At 32.8% G+C, this 25,566-nt stretch overlaps 1 protein-coding gene across 17 annotated transcripts in view; it reads left to right on the top strand.

Annotated features, from left to right (window-relative positions):
• Positions 1-25,566, top strand: part of LOC137250593 (uncharacterized) — an 856,443-nt gene that overhangs the window by 809,223 nt on the left and 21,654 nt on the right. For all 17 annotated transcript variants that reach the window (XM_067783685.1, XM_067783688.1, XM_067783681.1 and 14 more), the window contains 3 exons: positions 20,148-20,338; positions 23,173-24,700; positions 24,772-25,172. In XM_067783685.1, coding sequence (XP_067639786.1) covers positions 20,148-20,338; positions 23,173-24,700; positions 24,772-25,172 — 2,120 coding nt within the window. The remainder of the gene's footprint in view (positions 1-20,147; positions 20,339-23,172; positions 24,701-24,771; positions 25,173-25,566) is intronic.

Raw genomic sequence — 25,566 nt, 5'->3', positions numbered from 1 at the left:
AAGCTTTGGCACACAAAATTCAATGTTTCAACAGCAAAAAAAAAAAAGAATTTTAAATTGAAATTATAAAAATTTTAAATTTTCGGTAAATTTTAAACAACTTTAGATATAAATACAACAAACGGAAAAATAAAACGAGTAAGCAAACTCGCGTGAAAAGCATATACAAAAATTACAACAAAATTACAAATGCAGGCAAATACAACAACAAAATTTCAACAACTACCAGTACACAAATCCAAAAATAAATTTACAAGTTTCGGCAAACAAAATTAATGTTGCTATTAAAAATCTCAATTTGGCAACAATATATTTGTACTTATGTATATTTTAGTTTTTCAGTTTAATCGCTTTTTTCTTATTCCGATCTACTTTTTATTTACAATCTTGAAAATATTTTGATACTTGTATTTGATTTTTGATTGTTTTTGTTAATAAAATAATTAATAAACCACAACAGTTACAACAAAATAAATAAGCTCAGGGTAATACAGATTCTTCCAATAAATGAATAAATAAATAAATAGAAATATAAAACATACCTAAAATAACTACAACAACAACTCAAATTAATAGGCTAACAAATACGATTTTACTTTAAACAAAAACACCTTAACTAATATACTACATATAATAATAAGCAACAATAATGTTAAATACAAATTCGCAATAGTACCAGCAGTTACAATAACAAAACAACAAAAATATTTACATTTTTACGCGTATGGTTTTTTAATGGAACAACTGTAAACTGACATGCTGATATGCATTTATCTGGCGTCAGTGTGGAAATGTAACTATTTACAAGAACAATCAATAACAATAGTGCTTACAACAACAATAATATTTACTGGTTTAATTTTTTTCAAAACAATAGCATATTACAAAATTTGTTTAATTTGTTCATAAAGAAAAATAGTGCAAAATATTTCAATTCCCAAATGCCTTTTTTTACAACCAAATAAATAATAATAATGATTCAAGTATATAAAAAAAATCTGTTAAACAACAAATACAACAATAACGCGTGAAATATGTATGCGTAAAGCATGTGCGTCAAATACGAGTGAGCTTATGGTGAAAGCTCTAAAGCTTACGCTGCAAATTTCACAAAATTTAATGCCTTCAACAAACCCATACAAAATAAAGTAAAAAGACAAGCAATGCATCAATTATTAAACACAAACAAAGAATTTGCCTTTTTTTAATTTACACATATATGTATATTTAATAATATTTAAACGCAATTAGTCAATTAAATATTTTACACACATACCTAAATATCGGCATAAATGCATACATGCTTACGTACTTACTTGATAGTGAGTACAAATTTGACTACCCGAGTACCAATCCATTTTACCTACATATTTAAATAATAAAAATATACACACGCATATACCAACACACCTGTAGTTACAAATTATTAATCCTTTTTTTTGTAAATTTTTCTTTTTGTTTTAATCTAATCAAATTTTTAATGACATGTTATGAGAAACTTGTAATGAATATATAAAGCCGAAACTCTTCAATCAGTCATATAGTAATTGAAATAATCCAGCAACAAATAATCCGACGTAACCGAGTAATCAAGTAAATAAATCCGATTAATCGATTAGTTAAATAAGCAAATATGATTTTAATAGAGAAAATAGTAAAATGAAAAGTTATGATTTTTAAATTTGCTGAGCACGCGAAATATTGGAACAGTAACTGGATTAACTAAAACAAGGGCTTTAAAGTTAACTTCACCTAAAGGAAAATGCTGGTAAATTCAACCGAATTACTGATTATTTCTATCGAAATTTCTGTAAATTTGTATCCCTCGCAAATAGCTGTTGAATCAACTTAGCAAAAATTGTTGATTCTGAATGGCCCGTTTAGACAGTTAACTAAATAAACAAATTATTATCACACGTAAGCCATAGCTTTGTTAACTTAACAAGTATTACTATCAGACTATTTATCTGCCCTATAAATACAAATTTTGTTCACAAAACGTGTTTTAGTCGGACATATAAACATTAAAGTTCAATTGAGAAAACATATTTTCGTCAACATTAGAGAATAACAGTGAAGGCTGTTGTTATTACAGAGATTTCGGTGGACACATAGTCATAAGGACAAAAAAGTGAGGGCCATGGCATTAGTTCCTGTCTAAAATTAGCTAATGCATATGCATAATATTGACATTTGTTCAGAATTTTTACAGAATATTGTTAGCTTGAGAAAATCTGTTTCTCTTCTGTTGAAATGTGTAAGCAAATTTGTTCTCTTGACAAAAAACACTCAATTAAACTAAGCATCACACGCTAAATTTTACTAAATGTCTGTTAAGTCTAGAACAACAAATCCAGTTTGTTGGTTTTACCAGCGGCTTTTCTTTCGGTTCTGTAGCAACCATAAAACATGCTATGCTCGCAAACGTGGTTTCAATTAAAAAATACTTCATAGCTTTCAAAAAAAGTTCCAAAAACGTGACAATCTTCTGTTTTAATATTAATAACAAAAAATGGAGCTACACGTTTTGAATTTTACAAAATTCTTAAAATACATACAATAGCGAAAAGTTCGTTGATGATGTGGTAAGGTGTTTCTATGAAAAAAAATGCAAAATTCAAACTTATATAAACAATTTGTAAGACCAAATAACTTTTATTAAATTTTAACAAGAGTTGTAATATGGGCATTCTGTATAGCGCTGATCAATTTATCTACATATGCATGTAACTAGGAGATATTGCAAACGTTATTCTCCCGAAACATCTACTTGCCCACGCTTAAAGAGTGGTGGTCTGTATCGTCGAATTATCGAAATATCGTCTTGGAATTATCTAGAAGCTGTTCCGTAATGTTACATAAAATAGTACCGAAGTTCCTTTTAAATTGTTCTAAGTGGATCACGAAATAGTCTCGAAATGATTCCGGAAATCACCCACAAGATGCCTAGAATGTTTCTAAAGTAATTTCGAATTCTTCGAATTGATTTCGAAAATAGTCTTAAAGTGATCCTATAACTGAAAGTAATACAGAAGTGATCCTGAAAATGCCCCCAAATTTCACCGGCCTAATTTTAAGCCTGAAGTGTTTCTGAAGTCATCCCAAGATGTTCGCGAAACAGTTCCGAAATAGTTCCAACTTGGTCCATGAATATGCGATACAATTCTTCCCCTTCTGACCCTAGTTCGTCAAAGGTGGCATTTAGCTCCATATTAATTGATATGCACACGCACTCCCTGCTTGCTGAATATCATGTTGAGTCCATCACCCATCATAATCCGTAATTAATCACTCTTAATATAAATCCATGAAAAGTTCACCTTTTAGTTATCTTCGAAAAAAGTATCGAAAAACGTTGTCCAAGTGTTTTATTTCAGTCAAACGGTTCATATCTTCCGTTATTGGAAATTTCGGTTTCGTAGAAACACCTTGTTACATCTCACACAACAAAATAAACCTAAATAAGAACAACAATAACAACTCAAAGCAATCTCAAAAAACCCCGAAATAAACAGAATCTAAAGCATTTCATTCAAACCTTTTCTACAAAATAAAAAATATACATACAATGTAAAACAATTGCATCCATAAATAATTTGAGTGCCAAGCTATTAAAAAAAAAACAGATAAGTTAGAACTAAGTAATTTGTAATCTTAACCAAAAACGTTACAAAAACTAAATACACACGCAAACAAATATAAGTATAGTTATAAAGAAAATTGGAATCAGTCAACTGTATTGCACAGCAAATTTCAATTGATGCAAGAAAAAGCTTTTTACTAAATAATGTACATAGCAAAAACCAACAAAATGTGCAAAGCAGCACATCACACTCGGAATATGCAGTAAAATAATACCAATGCAGCAAAAAAACAAGTATTTTGCTTACAAGAAACTTAAAAAAAAAAATTATCAAAAAAGTGACAAGAACGCGATTATTATGCTAAAAAAAATTTTTTTTCAGTGCATGATTGCTATTTATTTATACGCGCAATCAGCTGTACGAATTGTATATACGTACATAAATTTATAAAAAAAAAAAATTTTAAACAAAAAATGCAATATGCAATAAAGCCTATACGTATATTTTGCTGATTTTCCTTTAAAAACACAAAATTAAAAAGTATCAAGTAGCATGTAGTGTATTAAAAAAAAAAAACACGCATACATACATATACACACACTGTAGTGCCTAATCCCTTTAAAAAGTAATGAACATTATGAGACATAAATAACAGTAAGTGAAAAGTGGCAACACACAAAAAATATTATATATTATATATGTATATATACTATATATATACTAATACATATATATATTATTTTATAGAAATTTAATAAAACAACAAAAAAAGGAAGTACATATTTAAATCCAAGAAAAATATTTAAAACAAACACTGGATAAAAACGCTGAATAATTAAGATAAAATATTAAGAAAAGAAAGGAAAATTACAGTTTTTGAATAGTTTTGAAAGCACGCATGGTTAAGGGGGAGAAATAAAAATAATAGAATAAAATGTAAAATGTACACTGTTTTGCGCAAGGAAAACGTTAATATTTGGAAAAATAATTATCTAAAAAGCATGAATTGAGAATATTATTATAGTATTGGAATTTTCGTAGTGACGCCTATTAAAGAAGTATAAAAACAAGAAAAAAAGTTATTTAATAGAACTTTATACAAAACAGTAAGTTAAGCATTGTAGTTTACAAAAACCAACTATGTGAAGAACAACCGAGTTACAAAAACAATGTAGATTTTGCATATCCCCTACACATACATAATGACTTACAAACATAAAGGAAAAAAAAGAAAAAACAAACGATAAGTAGTAAGGAAAACCAAACAGAACACTGTAATACACTAAAAAAAGACAGCTTGGAAGCAAATATGAAGCGAGCGAGAAAATGCGTATAAGAAACAAATGAAGGAAGCAATGTATATAACAATGTATGAAGAATATACATACCAATTTTAACCTTCCCGAAAATTAGAACACAAAAACTATAAAACATTCCCATAAGACAGCAGAGTGAGAGAGAGAGATAGAGAGAGAGAGAGCGATGTGAATGTGATTAAAGTGAAAATGGAGTTGAGCAAACACTACTAAGCGTGAGTAAATATACTAAAAAGGAAATCAGCATAGATCAAAAGCGCTATATGCAGAGAGCGAGATAGTGAGAGGCGGTACGAAAATCTGAAGTAAAATAAGAAAGAAGTCAGTGCAAATGAAGAAAAAAAAGGAAGTGTAAGTAAGAAATATATATATATACATATATGCGAACAACTAATTAGTACATAATTTATTTTAAAACATAATTTTTAGTTGCATAGTTTTTTTTACTTTTCTGCGCTAAAAACAAGCAGTAATTTTTTTAATTGTTTAGTCAGTTAAGTCAATTAATTAAATAATAAAAAATATTTTTAAACATAATTAAGTGCGAGTACTTAAGAAAACATGTGAGATGATGAGAAATAGTAGATAATCTTGAAAGAAAAAATTGCCGTATAAAACGCAGCCGTTGTAATTTTTGTTCCTTGAAAAATATTTTTTTTTGTTTTGAATTAGTTTTAATATAAACATAATTTAAAATTAATTAATTTAACATTTTAAGATTTAATTTTTAATTGGGTTTAAACAGCAGCGAGAACAAATATAAAAATATTTAAGCAAGTAAATACCGTTCTATATTGTTTTGACCAACGCAGAACCAGCATTCGAAACAAATAAATTAAAGACACGAAGTATGCTTGAGTAAGTGCAAAACACATACAGTTATAACTTAGCAAATTTTATTTCATTTAGTTTTTAAAAATTACGTACATATACTAATTAAGTTGATATTTTTTATTTTTCCGACATAAAAAATAGCAATAAACTTAATAAATATGCTAATAAACGAAAAAACAAGCAAAACAAAGAAATAGTGAGGACCCACAAGTGAATAGAATCGAATAGATTTGAATGAAAAAAAATCATTAAAAATAATTTTATAAAATAGTACCTAAAGGTTGAAATTTTAAGTTTCCTATGAGGCTCATTTAATTTGTAATTTACAATACACACATACTCATAAACAGATACACGCATGCTACACACACAAAGCCAGCAGTAAAATAGAGGGATAATTAGTAAAAAAAAACGAGAAAGAGAAAGTGAGAGGCAGATGTAGGAAAAAGATAAGCAAAATGTAATAAACAGCTGTTAGGTGAATAACTTACAACAAAAAATACAAAAAATAGCAAAAGCTAAGAAAATATTTTAAAATTTAAACTTTAAATTTTTTATTATTTATAATTTTAAGTCAGTAGTTAATGTATTTGCTGCGCAGTGAGGAAATTGCTGATTTTTCATGACAAAGCTTATATCTTAAAATTGAGAAAGATGCCGAAATAGATGCAATGAAATTTCGTTATAAAGATTTCAGGGTCACTCAAATGACTTAAATGGTACACAACAACAAACAAATAGCGCCCGACATTCATTCACTGCTCTACGCCCAATGTTTTCGATACGTTGCTTAATTTTATTGATCTAGAGCAGTGCTTTTCTAAACTGAAACTGTGACTGAGTTGGTAAGAGTACTATTATCGTAGTGGTAGTGATATATTCATTGATCAACGAGCACCAAAGCAAGAGGAATGCACGCATTGTTTCCTAACACTCGGCAAATATTTCGCAAATACATATGTTATGAAAATAGTATTTTGTGACATGAGAACCAAAGAATCTAAAGTAAATAAATGTTAGCATAAAAACGTTAATATTTCGAGCTTGAGCTTTTGTTTGCAAACAAATGTTATTTTAAAACAACAGTCTCCTCCAATGTTCAGCGACGACTTTCAATAAACCAAATGGCGAAGCAATCTGTGTGGAACGAAGTCGCACAATTGCGCTATGAAATGAAGACCCCTAATCTAGAGTTTATAACTTTTTTGTTCTTTGGTTCCGTCAGTTAGAGTTAGTTATTAGTTTATTTAAATGTGTCAGAGATTTGTTGGTCTTAATTATTTTTGATGGCAAAATGTTTTTGTGATAGTTCCGCTGTTCAAATTTCTTGCGCACTCTACTCTCAAAAACATAATATTATACATACGTATATTTCGGTGTTTCTTCGCCTTCTCAGAATATGAGAATTTGTTATGAATATGCTTCAATTTCCACACTGTATGCCGCTTAGGCTTGGATTAATATTTGCTTTTAATTTTTTAATTAAAAACTTTAATTTCGAAAAAAGTCAAGATTAAACAGTGAAGTAGAAAACACAGTGAAGTAGAAAACTTAATACAAATCAAGCAAAAGTGTGACAAACAGCAGTATATAAGAAAGTTTAAGAAACCGAGGCGCGCAGAAGTAATTACTTTTAAGAAAAAGAAAAGGAGAAATAGAGAGAGAGGAAGAGGGAGAGAGAAGTAGCGCTAGATAGAGACAGATATGGAGATCAAAATATGAAGTGAGTTTCTTGTAATAGCTGCAATACGTTAATTACGTCAATATGTTCCTACAACAAAAAGTATATTTTTAAAGTATTTAAACAACGGAAAAAACCACATATAATAACTAAAAGAAATAGTTAATAATTTTTTATGTAAAATAGACACATACATACATATATACTGACTTTAATTTGTAATACAAAAGAACTTACATTTAAATTTGTAAAAAAAAATTAATATGCTAAATCTTACTCACATGGAATTGAACTTGAAGTGGGTTAAAAAAAATTTTATTTTATGAAAACAGCACACTTAAAGTGTACACAGATACATATACTTCATAAGTAATTTAAAACAATCTTTTATTTTCTCTTTTTTATTTCACTAAAGAGGCATATATTTTATAATTCGATATAAAAAATGGCAAATTACGCATTGAGTTACATGCTTGTTTTAGAAATATTTCATTTTCTTCTTTTCTTTGTTTAAAACCACAAAAATTTGCATGAAAAGTAATTTACACATTCCATTAAAACTATCATTTAAGCTGAGTTTACATAATCAGATATGCTATTTTATTAGTACATAGTTTGCTTTAGTGGAGAGAAATTTCGTCGGATTTAGATAAAACAGTAACATTAACAACTGTTTGGGTATTACTTGTAAAATAGTGGTGCACAAGAGCTTCGAATACAAACGCAACTTTTTCTGTAGCAGTATGCGTTGAAATGGAGAATGTTTGAAAATATAACTCTCGCTTGACATGTTTACTGCCCTACAAGAACACTGACTATCATATGACTATCATCTGATTGTCAGCAATGTCAACCTAACGATCAGCGCCTCATACAAACTTTATATCACAAACTTAAGGGGGCTTGCGCAAATGTGATGTAAACAACTGTGTACGTGTGAGTTTTTGCCTCCTTCTTATACACCAACATGGCCTACTGATTAAGTATATAGCCGTACTGCTCACTCTCATTCCTTTTCCCGAATCAGTGCTGACACTCTAACTATCAAAAAGTGTCATAAATGATAGTTTACTGTAGATATCAGGTTTGACTGTTATACTATCATAAATGACCATTGTTATATTCCGCCAAAAATGAAACAATGCTTTTTGCTTTTTATTTACTTTATTTCATTACGTTTTTAATTTTGTACGTGATAAAAGCATACGTTTTTCTTATTTGTTTAAAATAAATAGTTTTATAAGAATTCGAGTTCAAAATGTTCAATTTAAATTCAGAAAATAACAAAACAACAGAAGAGCGCTTTCCTCATGCGGAAACACATTTAAAAATGAATCACCACTAACCACTATTATTTTTCGCGTATACATTTTTTGAGTGCGCCCCATACATTCCCCCAGCTTTTGGTATTTTTTAATATTATTTTCGATTTTTTTTTTTTCTTTTAGCATGGAGCTTTGAAATGCTCTCTTTTTCATTTTTTAAACCTATTTTTTATATGGTTTTCGTCGGTTGAAAATGGCGGAATTTAAAAAATAACAAAACAACCGTGATAATCATTTGATTGTCATATGACAGTCAGTAGTGACAACATGATTAAATCGGATAATCTGTTCTCGCATACATAAAATTCCGTTGAGAATTATGTATCTGTCTCACATGCATTATGGTATCTGCTGTATGTTCTTTTGTTCTGTACCAGGTGTCCGAAGCCTTCCCAGTTTCAGTCCTTTTTCATGATTATAGGCTGTCGTTGGGAACATGCGGACATGCGTGAGCGAACAAAGGAACATACATAAATTTGAGTATCAATGTTTACGTCATCGCAGGATCAGCATTGTCAATTACAAGTGTGAGTGTATTAGTAAAACTATCAGCGTTTCTTGTAGGGTGGTTGAAGTACAAGCTAAAATTGATTGAGTACTTGCTTTACTGAATCTCGGTAGCTGTGCTCACACGTCATGCAGGTGAACGCCGAATAGTTTTCCGAATCTTCACGAAGCTCTCGAGTGCACCAAACCTATTTGCTCACTGCCTACCTACAATCCAAAAGTTTTATATGCAAAATAACATTGGAAACCCAGATATTAAATTATTTTTAAAAAAAAATAGAAAATAAAATAGAAAAAAACTTTCCTACACATCCAATAGCAAACAACTTGGAAACAAATTTTTGTAATCATAAATAACATAGGCCAGTTTTTGTAAGTTGAAAATTATTTTTCGAAAATTGTGGGAACTCGAGAGTGAAAGCCAAATTGTTTCTAATATATACTCAAGTATTTGCAATGTACAACGCCTTATGAGGCAAGATTTTAAAAATTATCTTGCTGCAGTCCAATTAAGCAACGTGTGCGTGAAAACCTCAGTTCACTTCGATCATTCCATATCTATGTTAATTCCATAGCACATAATTTGATTACAATTTTCTTTCAATTAAAATTGAAGCTATATGATATTAATTACTTCTTCTGATTTTTTAATTTAACGTTTTAATTTATTTATTATTAAGTCGTAATTTAGTTAAAAAAATAAACTTGCGTCTGAAGGCGCACGAAACGAAATTTAAGTTCCCATTTTTAACTACATACATAATTGTATTGATTTAGTTACACAAGAAAACAACTATTTTTTATATATTACGTATTCAAATATCTAAACAAATAAAGTTATTTAATTAAATGAAAGCAAAAAACATGTTTTTTCATTATTTCATTGGTTTTCATATTTATGTTTTGTGTTTTTTTTATTTTTCATACCATTTCAGCTTTATAATAGATTATTCAAAATACTTCAGCGTCGTGCATCTTTCATAAATCATATTTCATATGTCACATTTCATACACTGTAATAAATTCGCTTTTAGCTTAGTTAAGCTTTTTGCCTTCTAATATTAGGGGTGTGAGAGTTTTCAAATAATTGAAAAATGTACCATACAGCTAAAATCCTAGAATCCTCACAACACTAAAATTTTAGTGTATTATTTCCAGCTATGTCCTACTTATTAAATGGGGTTACACAACCCAACAACAGACACGTGCATAAGCATAAATACAGCGATCATGGCTCGCTTGTAACGTGTCCCCACATTCGTCAACCATCTTTTCAATCGCAATGCGGATCTCCCGTTAGAGGATAATTGAGGACAATTTGTGAGTGATCGCACTTATTGGACAACATGTCCTCCTTAGTTGGTCATCGTAGTAAGCCTGCACCTTTAACCACCATCTCTGCAATGTAAAAATTATACGCCAATAAAAAGCGTAAAACCTATAAAATATGAAAACGTTGGGTTGCCCAACTTTTTCCTGTTCTATATATTGGGCTGCCACCGTGGTGTGATGGTAGCGTGCTCCGCCTATCACACCGTATGCCCTGGGTTCAACTCCCGGGCAAAGCAACATCAAAATTTTAGAAATAAGATTTTTCAATTAGAAGAAAATTTTTCTAAGCGGGGTCGCCCCTCGGCAGTGTCTGGCAAGCGCTCCGATTGTATTTCTGCCATGAAAAGCTCTCAGTCATGAAATGCCTTGCAGATGCCGTTCGGAGTCGGCATAAAACATGTAGGTCCCGTCCGGCCAATTTGTAGGGAAGAATCAAGAGGAGCACGACGCAAATTGGAAGAGAAGCTCGGCCTTAGATCTCTTCGGAGGTTATCGCGCCTTACATTTATTTTTATTTTATATATTGGGCTGCCAGACTTAAACAAAACTGTGCATAAAATAATTTCTTAAGAGAATTTGACCAATGTTTAATGTACGCATAAAACAAATGTGTTTGTATCTTTATTGGTTTGTTTTATTATACTCAGTTGAGCAGAGCTCACAGAGTATATTAAGTTTGATTGGATAACGGTTGGTTGTACATATATAAAGGAATCGAGATAGATATAGACTTCCATATATCAAAATAATTAGGATCGAAAAAAAATTTGATTGAGCCATGTCCGTCCGTCCGTCCGTCCGTCCGTTAACACGATAACTTGAGTAAATTTTGAGGTATCTTGATGAAATTCGGTATGTAGGTTCCTGAGCACTCACCTCAGATCGCTATTGAAAATGAACGATATCGGACTATAACCACGCCCACTTTTTCGATATCGAAAATTTCGAAAAACCGAAAAATTGCGATAATTCATTACAAAAGAGAGATAAAGCGACGAAACTTGGTAGATGAGTTGAACTTATGACGCAGAATAGAAAATTAGTAAAATTTTGGACAATGGGCGTGGCACCGCCCACTTTTAAAAGAAGGTAATTTAAAATTTTGCAAGCTGTAATTTGGCAGTCGTTGAAGATATCATGATGAAATTTGGCAGGAACGTTACTCCTACTACTATATGTATGCTTAATAAAAATTAGCAAAATCGGAGAAGGACCACGCCCACTTTTAAAAAAAAAATCTTTTAAAGTAAAATTTTAACAAAAAATTTAAAATCTTTACAGTATGTAAGTTAATTATGTCAACATTCAACTCCAGTAATGCTATAGTGCAATAAAATACTAAAATAAAAGAAATTTTCAAAATGGGCGTGGCCCCGCCATTTTTCATTTAATTAGTCTAGGATACTTTTAACGCCATAAGTCGAACAAAAATTAACCAATCCTTTTGAAATTTGGTAGGGACATAGATTTTATGACGTTAACTCTATCCTGTGAAAATGGGCGAAATCGGTTGATGCCACGCCCAGTTTTTATACACAGTCGTCCGTCTGTCCTTCCGCATGGCCGTTAACACGATAACTTGAGCAAAAATCGACATATCTTTAATGAACTTAGTTCACGTGCTTACTTGAACTCACTTTATCTTGGTATGAAAAATGAACGAAATCCGACTATGACCACGCCCACTTTTTCGATATCGAAAATTACGAAAAATGAAAAAAATGCCATAATTCTATACCAAATACGAAAAAAGGAATTAAACATGGTAAGGTAATTGGATTGTTTTATTGAAGCGAAATATAACTTTAGAAAAAACTTTATAAAATGGTTGTGACACCTACCATATTAAGTAGAAGAAAATGAAAAAGTTCTGCAGGGCGAAATAAAAAACCCTTAAAATCTTGGCAGGTATTACATATATAAATAAATTAGCGGTATCCAACAGATGATGTTCTGGGTCACCCTGGTCCACATTTTGGTCGATATCTGGAAAACGCCTTCACATATACAACTACCACCACTCCCTTTTAAAACTCTCATTAGTACCTTTAACTTGATACCCATATCGTACTAACAAAGTCTAGAGTCACCCCTGGTCCACCTTTATTGCGATACCTCGAAAAGGCGCCCACCTATAGAAGTAAGGCCCACTCCCTTTTAAAATACTCATTAGCTCCTTTCGTTTGATACCCATATTGCACAAACGAATTCTAGAGTCACCCCTGGCCACCTTTATGGCGATATCTCGAAACGGCGTCCACCTATGGAACTAAGGATTACTCCCTTTTAAGATACTCATTAACACCTTTCTTTTGATACCCATATTGTACAAACAAATTCTAGAGTCACCCCTGGTCCACCTTTATGGCGATATTTCGAAAATGCGACCACCTATACAACAACCACCACTCCCTTTTAAAACCCTCATTAATACCTTTAATTTGATACCCATATCGTACAAACACATTCTAGAGTCACCCCTGGTCCACCTTTATGGCGATATTTCGAAACGGCGTCCACCTATAGAACTAAGGCCCACTCCCTTCTAAAATACTCATTAACACCTTTCGTTTGATGCCCATATTATACAAACAAATTCTAGGGTCACCTCTGGTCCACCTTTATGGCGATATCTCGAAACGGCGTCCACCTATGGGACTAAGGATTACTCCCTTTTAAAATACTTATTAACACCTTTCTTTTGATACCCATATTGAACAAACAAATTCTAGGGTCAGCCCTGGTCCACCTTTATGGCGATATCTCGAAACGGCGTCCACCTATGGAACTAAGGATTACTCCCTTTTAAAATACTCATTAACACCTTTAATTTGATACCCATATCGTACAAACGCATTCTAGAGTCAACCCTGATCCACCTTTATGGATATATCCCTAAATGGCGTCCACCTATAGAACTATGGCCCACTCCCTCATAAAATACTCTTTAATGCCTTTCATTTGATACACATGTCATACAAACACATTCAAGGGTTTCCCTCGGTTCATTTTCCTACATGGTTATTTTCCCTTATGTTGTCACCATAGCTCTCAACTGAGTATGTAATGTTCGGTTACACCCGAACTTAACTTTCCTTACTTGTTTTTAAATAAGTTTTGAAAAATTAATGATCTGAACACCGGTTAATAGTTAAGAAATTCATTGTTGAAAAGTAATAAAAATATACCCTTTCCAGAATATTTTTAGGTAAGCCAAGTGCAACCAAATATTTTCTTACATGGGAAATGGCATATAACGTTTATTTCATTTAATAAGTACATGGCTGAAGATCGTTGCTAAGTTGGACCTTAGACTAATTAGAGCACCTTAACGCCTGGGTTGCACAAAGCGCCTTTCTCCATTTATAACTTTGTTTAGCGCTATAAGGTGAAATCATTTTTTTTTTACTTCGTTTATCGTTCCACTAGCTTTTTGTCTCCCCCAATCTATCCGTTACACCCACGTTTTTTTTCTGTTTTTTATTTGTTCTTAGTCTATCTCCCAGAAAATAGCTATCGCGTAAGAAGGAGCATTTTCAAGAGCTCAAAACCCACTTTAATGAGCCAATGCAAAAATGCAAAAACGGTTCGAAGTTCTCAACCTAAGCGATCACATTTTCCATCTGATTCACGTCCCTGGTTTTGTAGCTTACAAAATGCCATGGCGAATCCAAACAAGATGATGGCAAAGCGAATTCAATTGATTCGTCGTGCAGAAAAATTTCAAGTCAAAAGAAAATTTGCATTGATTTCGATAAACAGATATATTGTTCTACAAGGCGTTTTATGGAAAATAATCAAGAAGAAACAATCCACAGCTGGAATAACAACTCCTTTTACAGAATTCGCCTTGCAAAATACGTACAAACAAACAAATAAGCATTGATGACGTAATCCATAGTTTTTAAGTTCACGCCCTGTTATAGTTAAAAATACTTGGTTTCTGCTCGGGCGCCATGGAAAACAATTTCAAAATGTTTCAGATTTTTGTTACATTTTAAGGCTATTTCTTGCTTATGCTTTATGTATATCGAAAAAGCTATGTAAAAAATATTTTTAAAAAATGTTGCTGCAAAATTTTAAATTTTTTAATAACGCCCTAGCTGGAATCAATTTTATTTCTATATAGAAATTGGACCTTATAGTTCATTAATTTCCTCTGCCTTCAAAAATTTCCCTGTATGTATTGTCGTTTCGAGAGGGTTCCAGGTAAAGCCCACAAGCAACCATGTATTTTTTAACCGTTTTTGTCAATATTCAATGCTGTTTTGATTAAAATTTTCAAACATTTTCTATTTTCCTTTTATTCAATTCATTATTTTTTCGATTTAAGCTTTTAGTTCGAAAGCAATGTGAAGTGAATTCACTTACTAAATTTTCAATTAATTTTTTTTTATTTACCTTTTTATGGGTAATTTTCTCATGTGAACGTGAAAATTTATCTGCCCTAAAAACAAAATTTGTATTCATTAAAATGAAAAAAAGAATTATTAAAAAAAGTTTATGTGCAAAAAGAAAAGCCCGAAAAAAGTGTACATTTTATTTCAATAAGTATTTAGCTAAAAATAAAAATAATAAAAAAAGATTTTATTAAACACCATACATATACATAAACACATACACGCATACAAATTTCGGAAGGTTAAAATTTTAAATACATACATATATACATGATTATTTTAAAAAGATTATAAGTAGACTGGCTGTTTGCTCGACTCATTTTCGCGCTAAATATTAAAAAAAATCACCTTAAATTAGACATCGGGCCACAAAATTTTGAAAAAGTAAAAATTAAGACAAAAGTTGTGCACATACATCAAAAAATTTTACTTAAATAAATAGTATAGACTAGCGCATGACAGAAGACAAAAAATGCTAAAAATATTTTTAAAAAATATATATCCAACACTTTTATCAGTTGCAAAATAAAGCCATAAAAACTGTAAAAACTGGTTAAAAATAACAAAATAGAAATTTCTTAACATATTTTTAGGCCAATAAGCCCCTAACTTAGCAAGGGAAACAAACTCAACATATATACATAGGTGACAAAAGAACAAATACATGCAGATGCAAAGCACAAAATGCCGTAACTCGTAAAATGCAAAATTCTAATATTTAAAAAGCGAAAAACAACAAAAACAGGAAAATATACTACAGAAAACAAAAAAATGCATATCATAGTTGTAAAAAAGAAATAAACCAATATTCGGATTACAAAACAAAATAAATGAAAAAATACAAAAATATATCATTACTCATTATTATTATTATTACTGACTATTATTACTTTAAAAAAAAAAAAAATATTAAAAATAAATTCGATTTTTAAAAAGCAAACAAAAATGTGACGAAATTATTTGAGTGCAGAGAAAAAGAATTAGCAAAAAGACAATTACAGTGGGTAAAAATGACTGAAATTGTTGATAAATTTTTAGTTTACAAACTAAAATGTAAGCACAACAAAAACAAAATAACTCTTTACTTATCCTTAGGGATACTTATTGAGTAACTGAAAAAATGCGACGCAGGAACATTAACTACAAACATATGTACTCACATACATACATGCAAACAAACATGCATACTGCATACGTTTAAACAAATGCTTAGTAGCGACAACATTTTTCCACAGCAATAAAAACTGAAAAATTCTTTATATACTCACAAAGTACATATGTACATACATATACATACGATAAAGCCAATTCGCATAAGAAATTTAAAATAAATATTACCACTACATAAAAAGACATTTAAATACACAAATCAAATGTGTGGACCGTTAAAATGATGTGAGTAATTGGCGTTAAACAATTTTTTTAAATGTAAGTTGCGGTGTATAAAATGGGAATGAATATTCATAACAAACAAAAAATAATAATTAAATTATTTATTGCATACACTATTACACAAACACACATAAAAACTAAAAGTCACTACAAATTTAAAAACATACAGCTGGTATGCTAAAAAATAATAACATGAAAATTATAAAACTTAAAAAAATTAAAACAAATAAAAATTACAAAATTAATCAATGGTATGTTTTTATTTGGATATAAAGGAAATAAGGATACTTTTTTCAATCAGTTTATAGATTTGTAATGAAAATTAGTCTTCGTGGCGAAATTACGCATTGAATGCAGCCGAAATGTGGGTTTCATACATTTATGTAAGAATATCTGGAAAAAATAACCCTAATAAAAAATTGAATTCAAAATTCTGATCCTCGTTTAATCAGAATTTCGAATTCCTTTCGAAAAGTTTTACATCTTTTCTGAGTCTGGACTTTTTTTTTTAATTTTGTCGGCTTATGCTGTCGCTACATCCTGCGACATAAAGTTTTCCCACTTTTTGATTTTTATCAAAAATTAATGGCAGATGAGCAATAAAATTGGGTAGATAAATTTTACAGAATACCACAGTCCTATAATTTTCCAATACTCCGGCCACAACAACAAAAGTAGTCTGTAAATTTTACCAGACTTAGATATCGACAAGTTGTTGGGCGTACTGAATCTGAGATCTGCGTGACTTGTGCACCTTCTAAATTTATAGAGGTAAGAAATTGAAGGCTATTGTTCAATTTATGTGGAGCACCGCAAATTGAGCGCACTCATTCCAGGATTAAAAATACGAAGTCGACACATTACTATGTTTACCCGTTTAGTAAGTAAACAAAACCATTAAGTCAGTTAAGAAAATTTATTCAGTAGGTGTTTGTGGCACCTCTTCTGGACCCTACATTGACCGAGTGTCACCTCTGCCTTCGCGAAAAATCAACTCGTATTATATATCAGTAGGTGTCAAGTACTTGCCCTCGATACTTTTTTGGCATCGATTACTTCTCCCGATCCCATAAAGGACAACTATTATCGAGTACAGAGCGATGTCGGAAAAGCACTATTTAGAAGTGTTACCAATAACCTACAAGTTTTGTAATACAAGTAAATTTCTTCTGAAAAGAAAACAAATTAAAAACAAATCCACTTGTGTTACAAAATTTGAAGTTTTATGAAATAGGCTTCAGCATATACTGTATGGATTGCCAAGTAACTGCTAGCAAGACAATAGTGCTTTCATCGAAATATCGCCACATTGACCTACGATGGAACACAATGAAGAGATAATGATTCTTAGAGCAACAGCTGATTCCGACATCTAAGTTCTATAAAGCGCGGTTAAATTTCGTAATCGTTTGTGAAAAAGTGTGTCTTGGGTTTTTAAAGGTCTGATTGCATTCACCATAGATGAATGGATTTGCAACTCTTTGTTTCGAGAGAGCGCTGTCAAAATGCACATTTTTTATAAAATTTATCAATGATGCCACTCCAAACAAAAATGAATAGATCTGAAAATGGGGATTTTTGACATACATTTCGGCGATTATAGTTTCAATCATTTAATAAAATGATAGTCGTAAAATATTTATTTCCTTAAAGTTATTTTACAATAATACGACTAGTTAGAGTTAAATATAAACAAATCTAAGTAAAACTATCATTTCGATTAAATTAATTAGTCAAATATTGTAACGCATTTAACTCGCAGTGAAAACCATATATTCTTTTGAAATTTCAGTAAATCGGACCTATGATATAAAAGTTAACATTATTTAATGGATAGGGCCTATCCTACATGTCTGGCGTTCCAGGTTCTGTGATCAAAATGGACTAGTTGCATAGGGAGTTCATATTTACAAAACCTGTTTTTAGTGATAACTTTTGAATGGGAAATAATATTTACCCTCCGCCTTCGAACTAATAATACTTACACTAAAACAAGTATTTTTATCCTTTTTCCCATAATTTTTGAACGCTATTCTACAATTGTAGGTCAAACTAAAGTTTACCAAAATTTTTGGCACGTTTTTCGTATTGGCTGGCACATTTTTTGTTCTGGTACCCGCTTCAGCTGGCGCGAGGGATTTATCTGTGATTGTTGCCAGCAACAACTAGAAGATAAATCCCTCGTGAGAGCGAAAATATGAGAGCATAAACAAAAGATTCGTATCAATCTAATCTATGGCATTCACGACGGTGGCTACACACACTGTTAAACGAAGGCTGACGACCCATGCAGTCAAGCGTTGGCTTTTTGATTACATTAAACCAATGGTGCACACGAGAGCTTTTCAGAACTTCGGAAAACTATTCGGCGGTCATCTACATGTCGTGTGAGCGCAGCGACGGAGATCCAGCAAAGCAAGCAGTCAATCAGTTTGCGCTTGTACTTCAAGCAGTAAGCATCTCTTACGTGAATAGTATGTTTAATAATTCTCCTTGCACACACATACTATTACAAAAAAATTTCGTTTGTATTCGAAGCTTTGCTGGCGTTGTGCAACATTGCATAAAACGCGTTTTTTGACATTAATAAAAGACGACTCTCTGCCGTTTGCCAGAAATAGATGTAATCTAGTGACAACGGCATTCGTGACTGATTGTTCTACTGCTTTGTGTCGCCGAAAATAACAACCCTCATAAGAACATGCGCAAAAAGAAGTTGACAGATACTGCTTGCAGCCGCCATCGGCAATGTAATCAATCCTTATAGCACCAGTTAAATTTGCTACAAAAAAAATTTAGGCTGATGACAGAGTGGAAGCGAGAAGCGTTGCTATAATATAAATATACCAAACTATGAATATTATTTCTGGTCGAAAATTGTAAAAGTTGTCAGATTGTCCGAAACGTTTCAAGCTTCTGAAACATATGAAAAAAAATATCGCTTAGGCCGAGCATTGCATATAGGAGCCACTCTGCACTCAGGTTAAGTCATACTGGTGATCGCTTGGTAATCAATCTACTCATCTAAATCAGCTAGTGTTGAATAATGCAGGATCGAGCTTATATCCAATGCACCAGGATGGAGTTTTGTAAAATTAATAAAAAAATTTGTGTAGGAACATTCATCTATAATTAAATGCAAAAAAAAATATAATCAATACATAAAAAAAATATAATATGCATAGATTTCTTAGAAAATAAAGTTTTACTTCTATCATGATGTAGTAGTATGTCGAAATTGTTTCTGTTCCAGTTTCAGTGTTTTAATCCACCACCAATATTAATAAGTAAATAAAACTTTAATGGCATGTTTTTTTACTTAACTATATAAAATTTTTATGTAAATGTATTTCTTAAAATGTGTGCCTATTAAATGTTTTCAAATCTAAATGTTTTATGTAAATCTGTCGGCTATGCAAACACGGTAAGCTATTTCACTTAAATACATATCTTTAAATGTTTCTTGTTTTACTTTTTAATGTTTTTTTTTATTTTTTTTAAATCCTTAGTTTAATTTTAGTTTATATAATTTTATTTTGGAGTTTATAAATTACATACTAATATATCTTATTTTTAATAAAAAACAAACGCAAATTAATTAATTCGACCAGTTAATTCGAATCAATAAGAAAATTTAAATACAAAAAAAAACTATTTTTCTTATTTCGATTCGCATGCCTTCACTTAGTTTATGCAATTAAATAAATCAAAAGTATAATTCTAGACTAATTTTTGGCAATATCTTTTCCTTTTTCCTCTGCTTATTTTCGCCGCAGCTTTTTCGTCATTTTGGTTCACCCTTCAACGCTATGGGAAACGGATCTAGCGCCGCACTCGCTGCCACTCACTGTCCAACGCCGTTCACTTTTCCATTTACACCGTTCGGCCTGAGTTTATTCGATATTGATCCGTCCAGAATTTTGGGCATGCTGCGACATCAGACTTGGCTGGCCGAGGAAGCTTTAAAGTAAGTGTAACCAATAACAAATATTTAGAGGTCATAACCAAACATAGTGCTATCGAAAAGCAAAATGGTGGATATGTCATAGATCCAGCCTCTGGCGGTTTCAGGAATTCGGTATAGGCTATGTTTTCGTATTTTTCGCAGAGAATCCGAATTTGTGGTCCGTTTAGCTTGTACGACCGTCTCATCAACATCTTTAGGAAAACGTTTTTCTAGTAAAAAAAATTCAAAGTGGGGTCACAATGGTTTGGCCATATATATAATACTCACACTCATATAAATGTGACAAGACAAAATTTAAATTTAGGTACATTCGATTATTGAATACAAAAACCAAAACATTTAAATATCAATATATCGACATTCTAATGTCCGTGAGTATTCCAGCCTTTAGTAGCACCATAGGAGTACTACATACATGGGTTTGGCAAACACTGAATTTACGCTATACAAAGCTTTTCAGTGAAAATGCATCTGCTTCATAAAACATGTACTTAGATCGCGTTCCAACAATTTTAAAGTTTAAAAGAAGTAGAATGACGTGAATTGGATAAGAAATTCGTACTAAATCTCTCAAGAGGGGTGACATAAAGTCAACGGCATTAATGTCAATTGACATTATGACCACACTAGGTCAATTGAAGTTATGACGAGAAAGTCAAATTTCAAATGGTATCAACGATATTGACATTATGTCTATTCTGTTTTTCTAAATGGTCATGAAGTCGCCTCGTATTTTCTGAAGACGCCAAAAGGTCAATTATATTATTTCGTACTTGCACCTATTAAAAAGTTAGCATATGGCAAAGTTACTTTTTATTATTTCCGCTCTATTTTTGTTCAGTCAAATAAAAAGGAGCAATTAGTACAGACCGGTAAAGAATTGTTTGAGTGTACACTGAAAGTACAATCAAATCAATTACCTGTCAATTCAAACGAAATTTCTGCCAATTTTTATTCCATCCATCGCAAAAAGCTGTAAAATCAACTTCACAAAAACTTTTCATTTTGAATCGACTGCTCAAAAGTCAAATCAACAAAAAAGATGACATCAAACGTAAGCCACACTTTTGTTAAGTTAACAATTTTTACTGCCACCCTAATAATACCAATGGAAACTGTTAAAATAACGGATTTTAGTGAACATTAGAGTAGCAGTGAAGTCTGTTGATATAACATAGATTTCTGTAGCACCATGGCCATAAGAACAAAGTATTGAGCGCCATGAGCGTAAGCTTCACTTTAAAGATGGCTGATGCATTTGCATGGCACTGACAGTTTGTTCGCTGGTGAAATAACGATTAAAAATGGTCCGGCGAGGTTTTCTTTGAAACAAAAGGAAATATTATTAAGAATTCATGAGCTCAACACCGGCTTATAATAATTGAATATTCAATTATTATGATTTTCTAAGAGAAACTGAAAAGAGAGAAAGAAACATATAAAATGTTAAAATAACGGCACATTTAAAATGTTTCTTTCTTTTCAGATTCTCATAGAAAAACATAATAATTGAATATTCAGTTATTATAGGCCGGTGTTAAGCTCATGAATTCTTAATAATAAGTACAAATTGAACACACCATTAAACAAACAAACACAAAAGGAAATATTTTAAGTAAGAGACTTATTCATCCTGCGGAGCTTGTTTGTTTTTTACGATGATCTCGATACAGTGAATATATGGTTATGGTATTTTGTTCCGAAATGGCAATAAGATCAATCCGAAATTTTCTAAACGGCCACTAAGGCTGGGTGCGAGTTCGCTTAAATTTTAGTATCCTAAACTAATATTCCACTGGAACTTTCCAGCACTGCAATAATTTAGGAAAAAGCTCTCAAAACTGTGCGAGTTGATTTGAAAACCTAATTTGTTTATTTCTGCTAAGAAAATAATAACAATACGGGAAATTTGGTAATTTTGACGCGTTTTCTTGCTTAAAAAGAATAGAGGTCAATTAGGGTCCGCGGTAAGTACCTATCCCAAGATAGCAGTACAAGAAAATGCAGGGGCTCCGTTTTATAAGGCTTTTTTTCTGGACATAGTGGAGCACATGCACAATGACTTTTTCCACAATATTCAATTCAATACTGTGATGTTGGTGGGCCTCCAATAACTTCTTTAGGCCAATTAGTGCACTTGGTTGCCAAACATGTTCAGATTGTGGTCCATATTTGAGAAGATCCAATTATTTTGACGCCAACATCAGCTTGAATAAATTTGAGCTCACCATCACGTACAATTGATCGGACCTTAATCGCAGCAGGGATCATCGCTCTATGATCTATGATTTACTTAAATTGAATGGACAAGAGCCATTTATTTGCATATAAAATATTGAAAAATCAATATTTTTGTTTTTGAAATTTGACATTTGAATTTAGGTTGAAAAGTATGCACATAAAAATTCTAAATTTTTATTTTGCACTGCCTTACCGACAGTTTCCAGTGACTTAGGTTTTTCCCCTATTTAGGTCAACTCGCACGCAGCCTAAGTCAACTTTCAAAAAGGTCGCCAGTTGAGACACATGTACAGACTATGAGAAGTACACCCCGATGCTGATCTTAGTTGTTGTGTGCCTTAGATTTATTTCTATTATATAAATATTTTCAACCCACCTGGCAAAATCCTGGCTACGCTACTGGCACTAGGCAATCATAGGATTCACAAGTAATTCAAATTGGAATATAAATAAATAAGTTTGAACCGAAATATGTTTTTGGTGGGTTTGATGGCTCAGTAAGAGAATTATATGAAATATTTTTGTAAGACAAAAGAATTTGAGTACCTCTTGACCTGCACAGACTTATTAATTTTTATTTCTTTTCCTCGCAGAAACCGCAATATGTTAAATACACCGAAGGATTTTACCCACCGTTACAATCCCATTGGCGATTTGTTTGCCAAGGATTTACATCAAAATCATGCTCATGCCAACACTGCCGATGTGTCTGCCGGTGTTGCGTCTCCACATACGCGGGCAAGCGCCGCCAGTCCAATTAAGCTTACAACATCACCACACAACCAACAACAAACAGCACTGCAACATGCGTCTGAACGGAATAATAAAATACAGTACAAACAACAGCAACGCAACCATCATCAGCAGCAACAACAAACCTTCAATGTACGCTACCCATCACCAGCTGCTTTTTTTCATCATCAGCAGCAACAACAACAGCACCAACATAAAGAAAAGTCCAGTCGTCAAGGCACTCCATCACCTCATGCATCAGCTACTTCTACACAATCAAAGCGAGACACTACACCAACACCAACAACACCTATAACTGCAACGCACGCTGTCGAAGTCGATGAAAATGCAGTTATTGAGTTGACTACACATGATGATGCACGCGATAGCGGCCGTGAAAGTGCAGTGCATACACCAAACAATAGTAGCGGTACCTCCAGCGGCATTGGTACCTCAACAACTACAAGCATTGGCGCGCTTAGTAGCGCTTGCTCACCACTGCTTTACAAGGAATCACTGGAACAATTACTACAACGTCGTCGCTCTAGCTCCTCGCTTGGTGGTGTAAGCGATAGCTTTCGTTCATATACACAACTCTTACTCTCGACTAGTACACCCGGTTGTACGGATACATCTAGCTGCAAGGAGAAAAGCTCCTCATCTTCTACCTCATCAACACCACCACCCACCTCAACGCTGTTGGCTCAACACCAATTGTTATCCCAACGGCTGAATAGCCCATCGGAGACATCGTCATTATATGGCGAGTCCATCGAAGAGGAGACACGTTGTGTCGTTTGTAATGCACACTTTCCGAATGTGTGGTTATTGGAGCAGCATGCAGCACTCCAGCATCCACATATCGGGCCGGGCGAGGAGAAACCATTCATTTGTGAACAATGCGGTCAATCCTATCGATATCGTTCGGCGTATGCTAAACATAAAGAGCAAAATCATCGCGCCCGCTTGCCGGCTGACAAGCTCTTCACATGCGATGTCTGTGGCATGCAGTTTCGTTATTTGAAATCATTCAAGAAGCATCGCCTCAATCACGCATTGGAGCGCTTGCACGGCAAGAAGGGCGTGCTCGGGAAGCATTGTTTAACGCCGGTGCATATTATGGGTGAGCAAGATGTGGTAACTAGTTTGCAGGAACCGATGGTGGCCGATGAGGGCGGTGAAGATTTGCGCATCAATATAAAAAAAGAGCAAGACGATGATGTGGGTGTAGAGCCACAGCGTGAACGTGACGATCAGATTTGCGCAGATGATTCATCTGGTATGATGCTCTATAATAAAAACAATAATTCGGTTACGGCTTTAACTACAATTAGCGTTGCAGAGGTGAATGTAAGCAGTTCAGATGGAATTCATAGTACAAATAAGGGGGTAAGTTGATGTGTTGTTGGCTTAATTTTTAGTTCACACACTAAATTCAATATTTGTTATCTTTTACATAGCCACGCCTTCTTACAACCCAACAAATTGAAACGGATCCCTCCTACCATCATTTTCAACGACATCCACAGCATCACCTCCAACAGCATCTACAGCAGCAGCAACATCTACAACCACATTTGCATGGTAGTGTGGCTGTTACATCACTGCCACCACATCAACATCCACTTCAGCATCAAAATCCACAACATCCACACGCAGCTCTGCCTCATACGCATCATACGCACACAAATGCTCATCATGCTGTAAACACATTGAATTCGTTGAACTCGCTCAACTCTATTACGTCGCTGATCAACGCCGAGCGTATACCAAACGAACAATTCCTGGGCCTTAATCCACAAGAGGCTTCAATACTCAATTTTTTGCGAGTCGATGCGGCCGAACGTCAGCGTGATAAACGGTAAGTTGCATTGATTCAGACTTAAAAGATGTTTCGTAACTCACTTCAATGGTGGCCGTTGTTAAACTTTAGAATTTTAAAGTCCAATTTTATTAAAAGTATACTCACCACTAAATTTCGTCAACGAGCTGGAAAGGTGCAAGGCCGGCAATGAATTAAATAATAGGAGCATCTGTCTCAGTCAGCTTAATTAAGGTATATTGTAGGACAAAAAATTAGAAAACTACTGGCTTGACGACCTCCACGCTAATTAAACTGAGTTGGTGAGAAAACACTGAACCCCATAGAGTGCGCACATCCAGTACACTATACCTGCCACAGATCACGACGTGACCGATTTAATTTCGTGTTCTTCGATCAGCAGACAGCCTGTAGCTTGCTGTTTCTTTTTATG

This window comes from Eurosta solidaginis, chromosome 4 (genome assembly GCF_040869045.1).
Source record: "Eurosta solidaginis isolate ZX-2024a chromosome 4, ASM4086904v1, whole genome shotgun sequence".
NCBI classification, from domain to species: Eukaryota; Metazoa; Arthropoda; class Insecta; order Diptera; family Tephritidae; genus Eurosta; species Eurosta solidaginis.
Note: the sequence above shows the minus strand (reverse complement) of the source record. Positions and strands in the feature narration are given on the sequence as shown.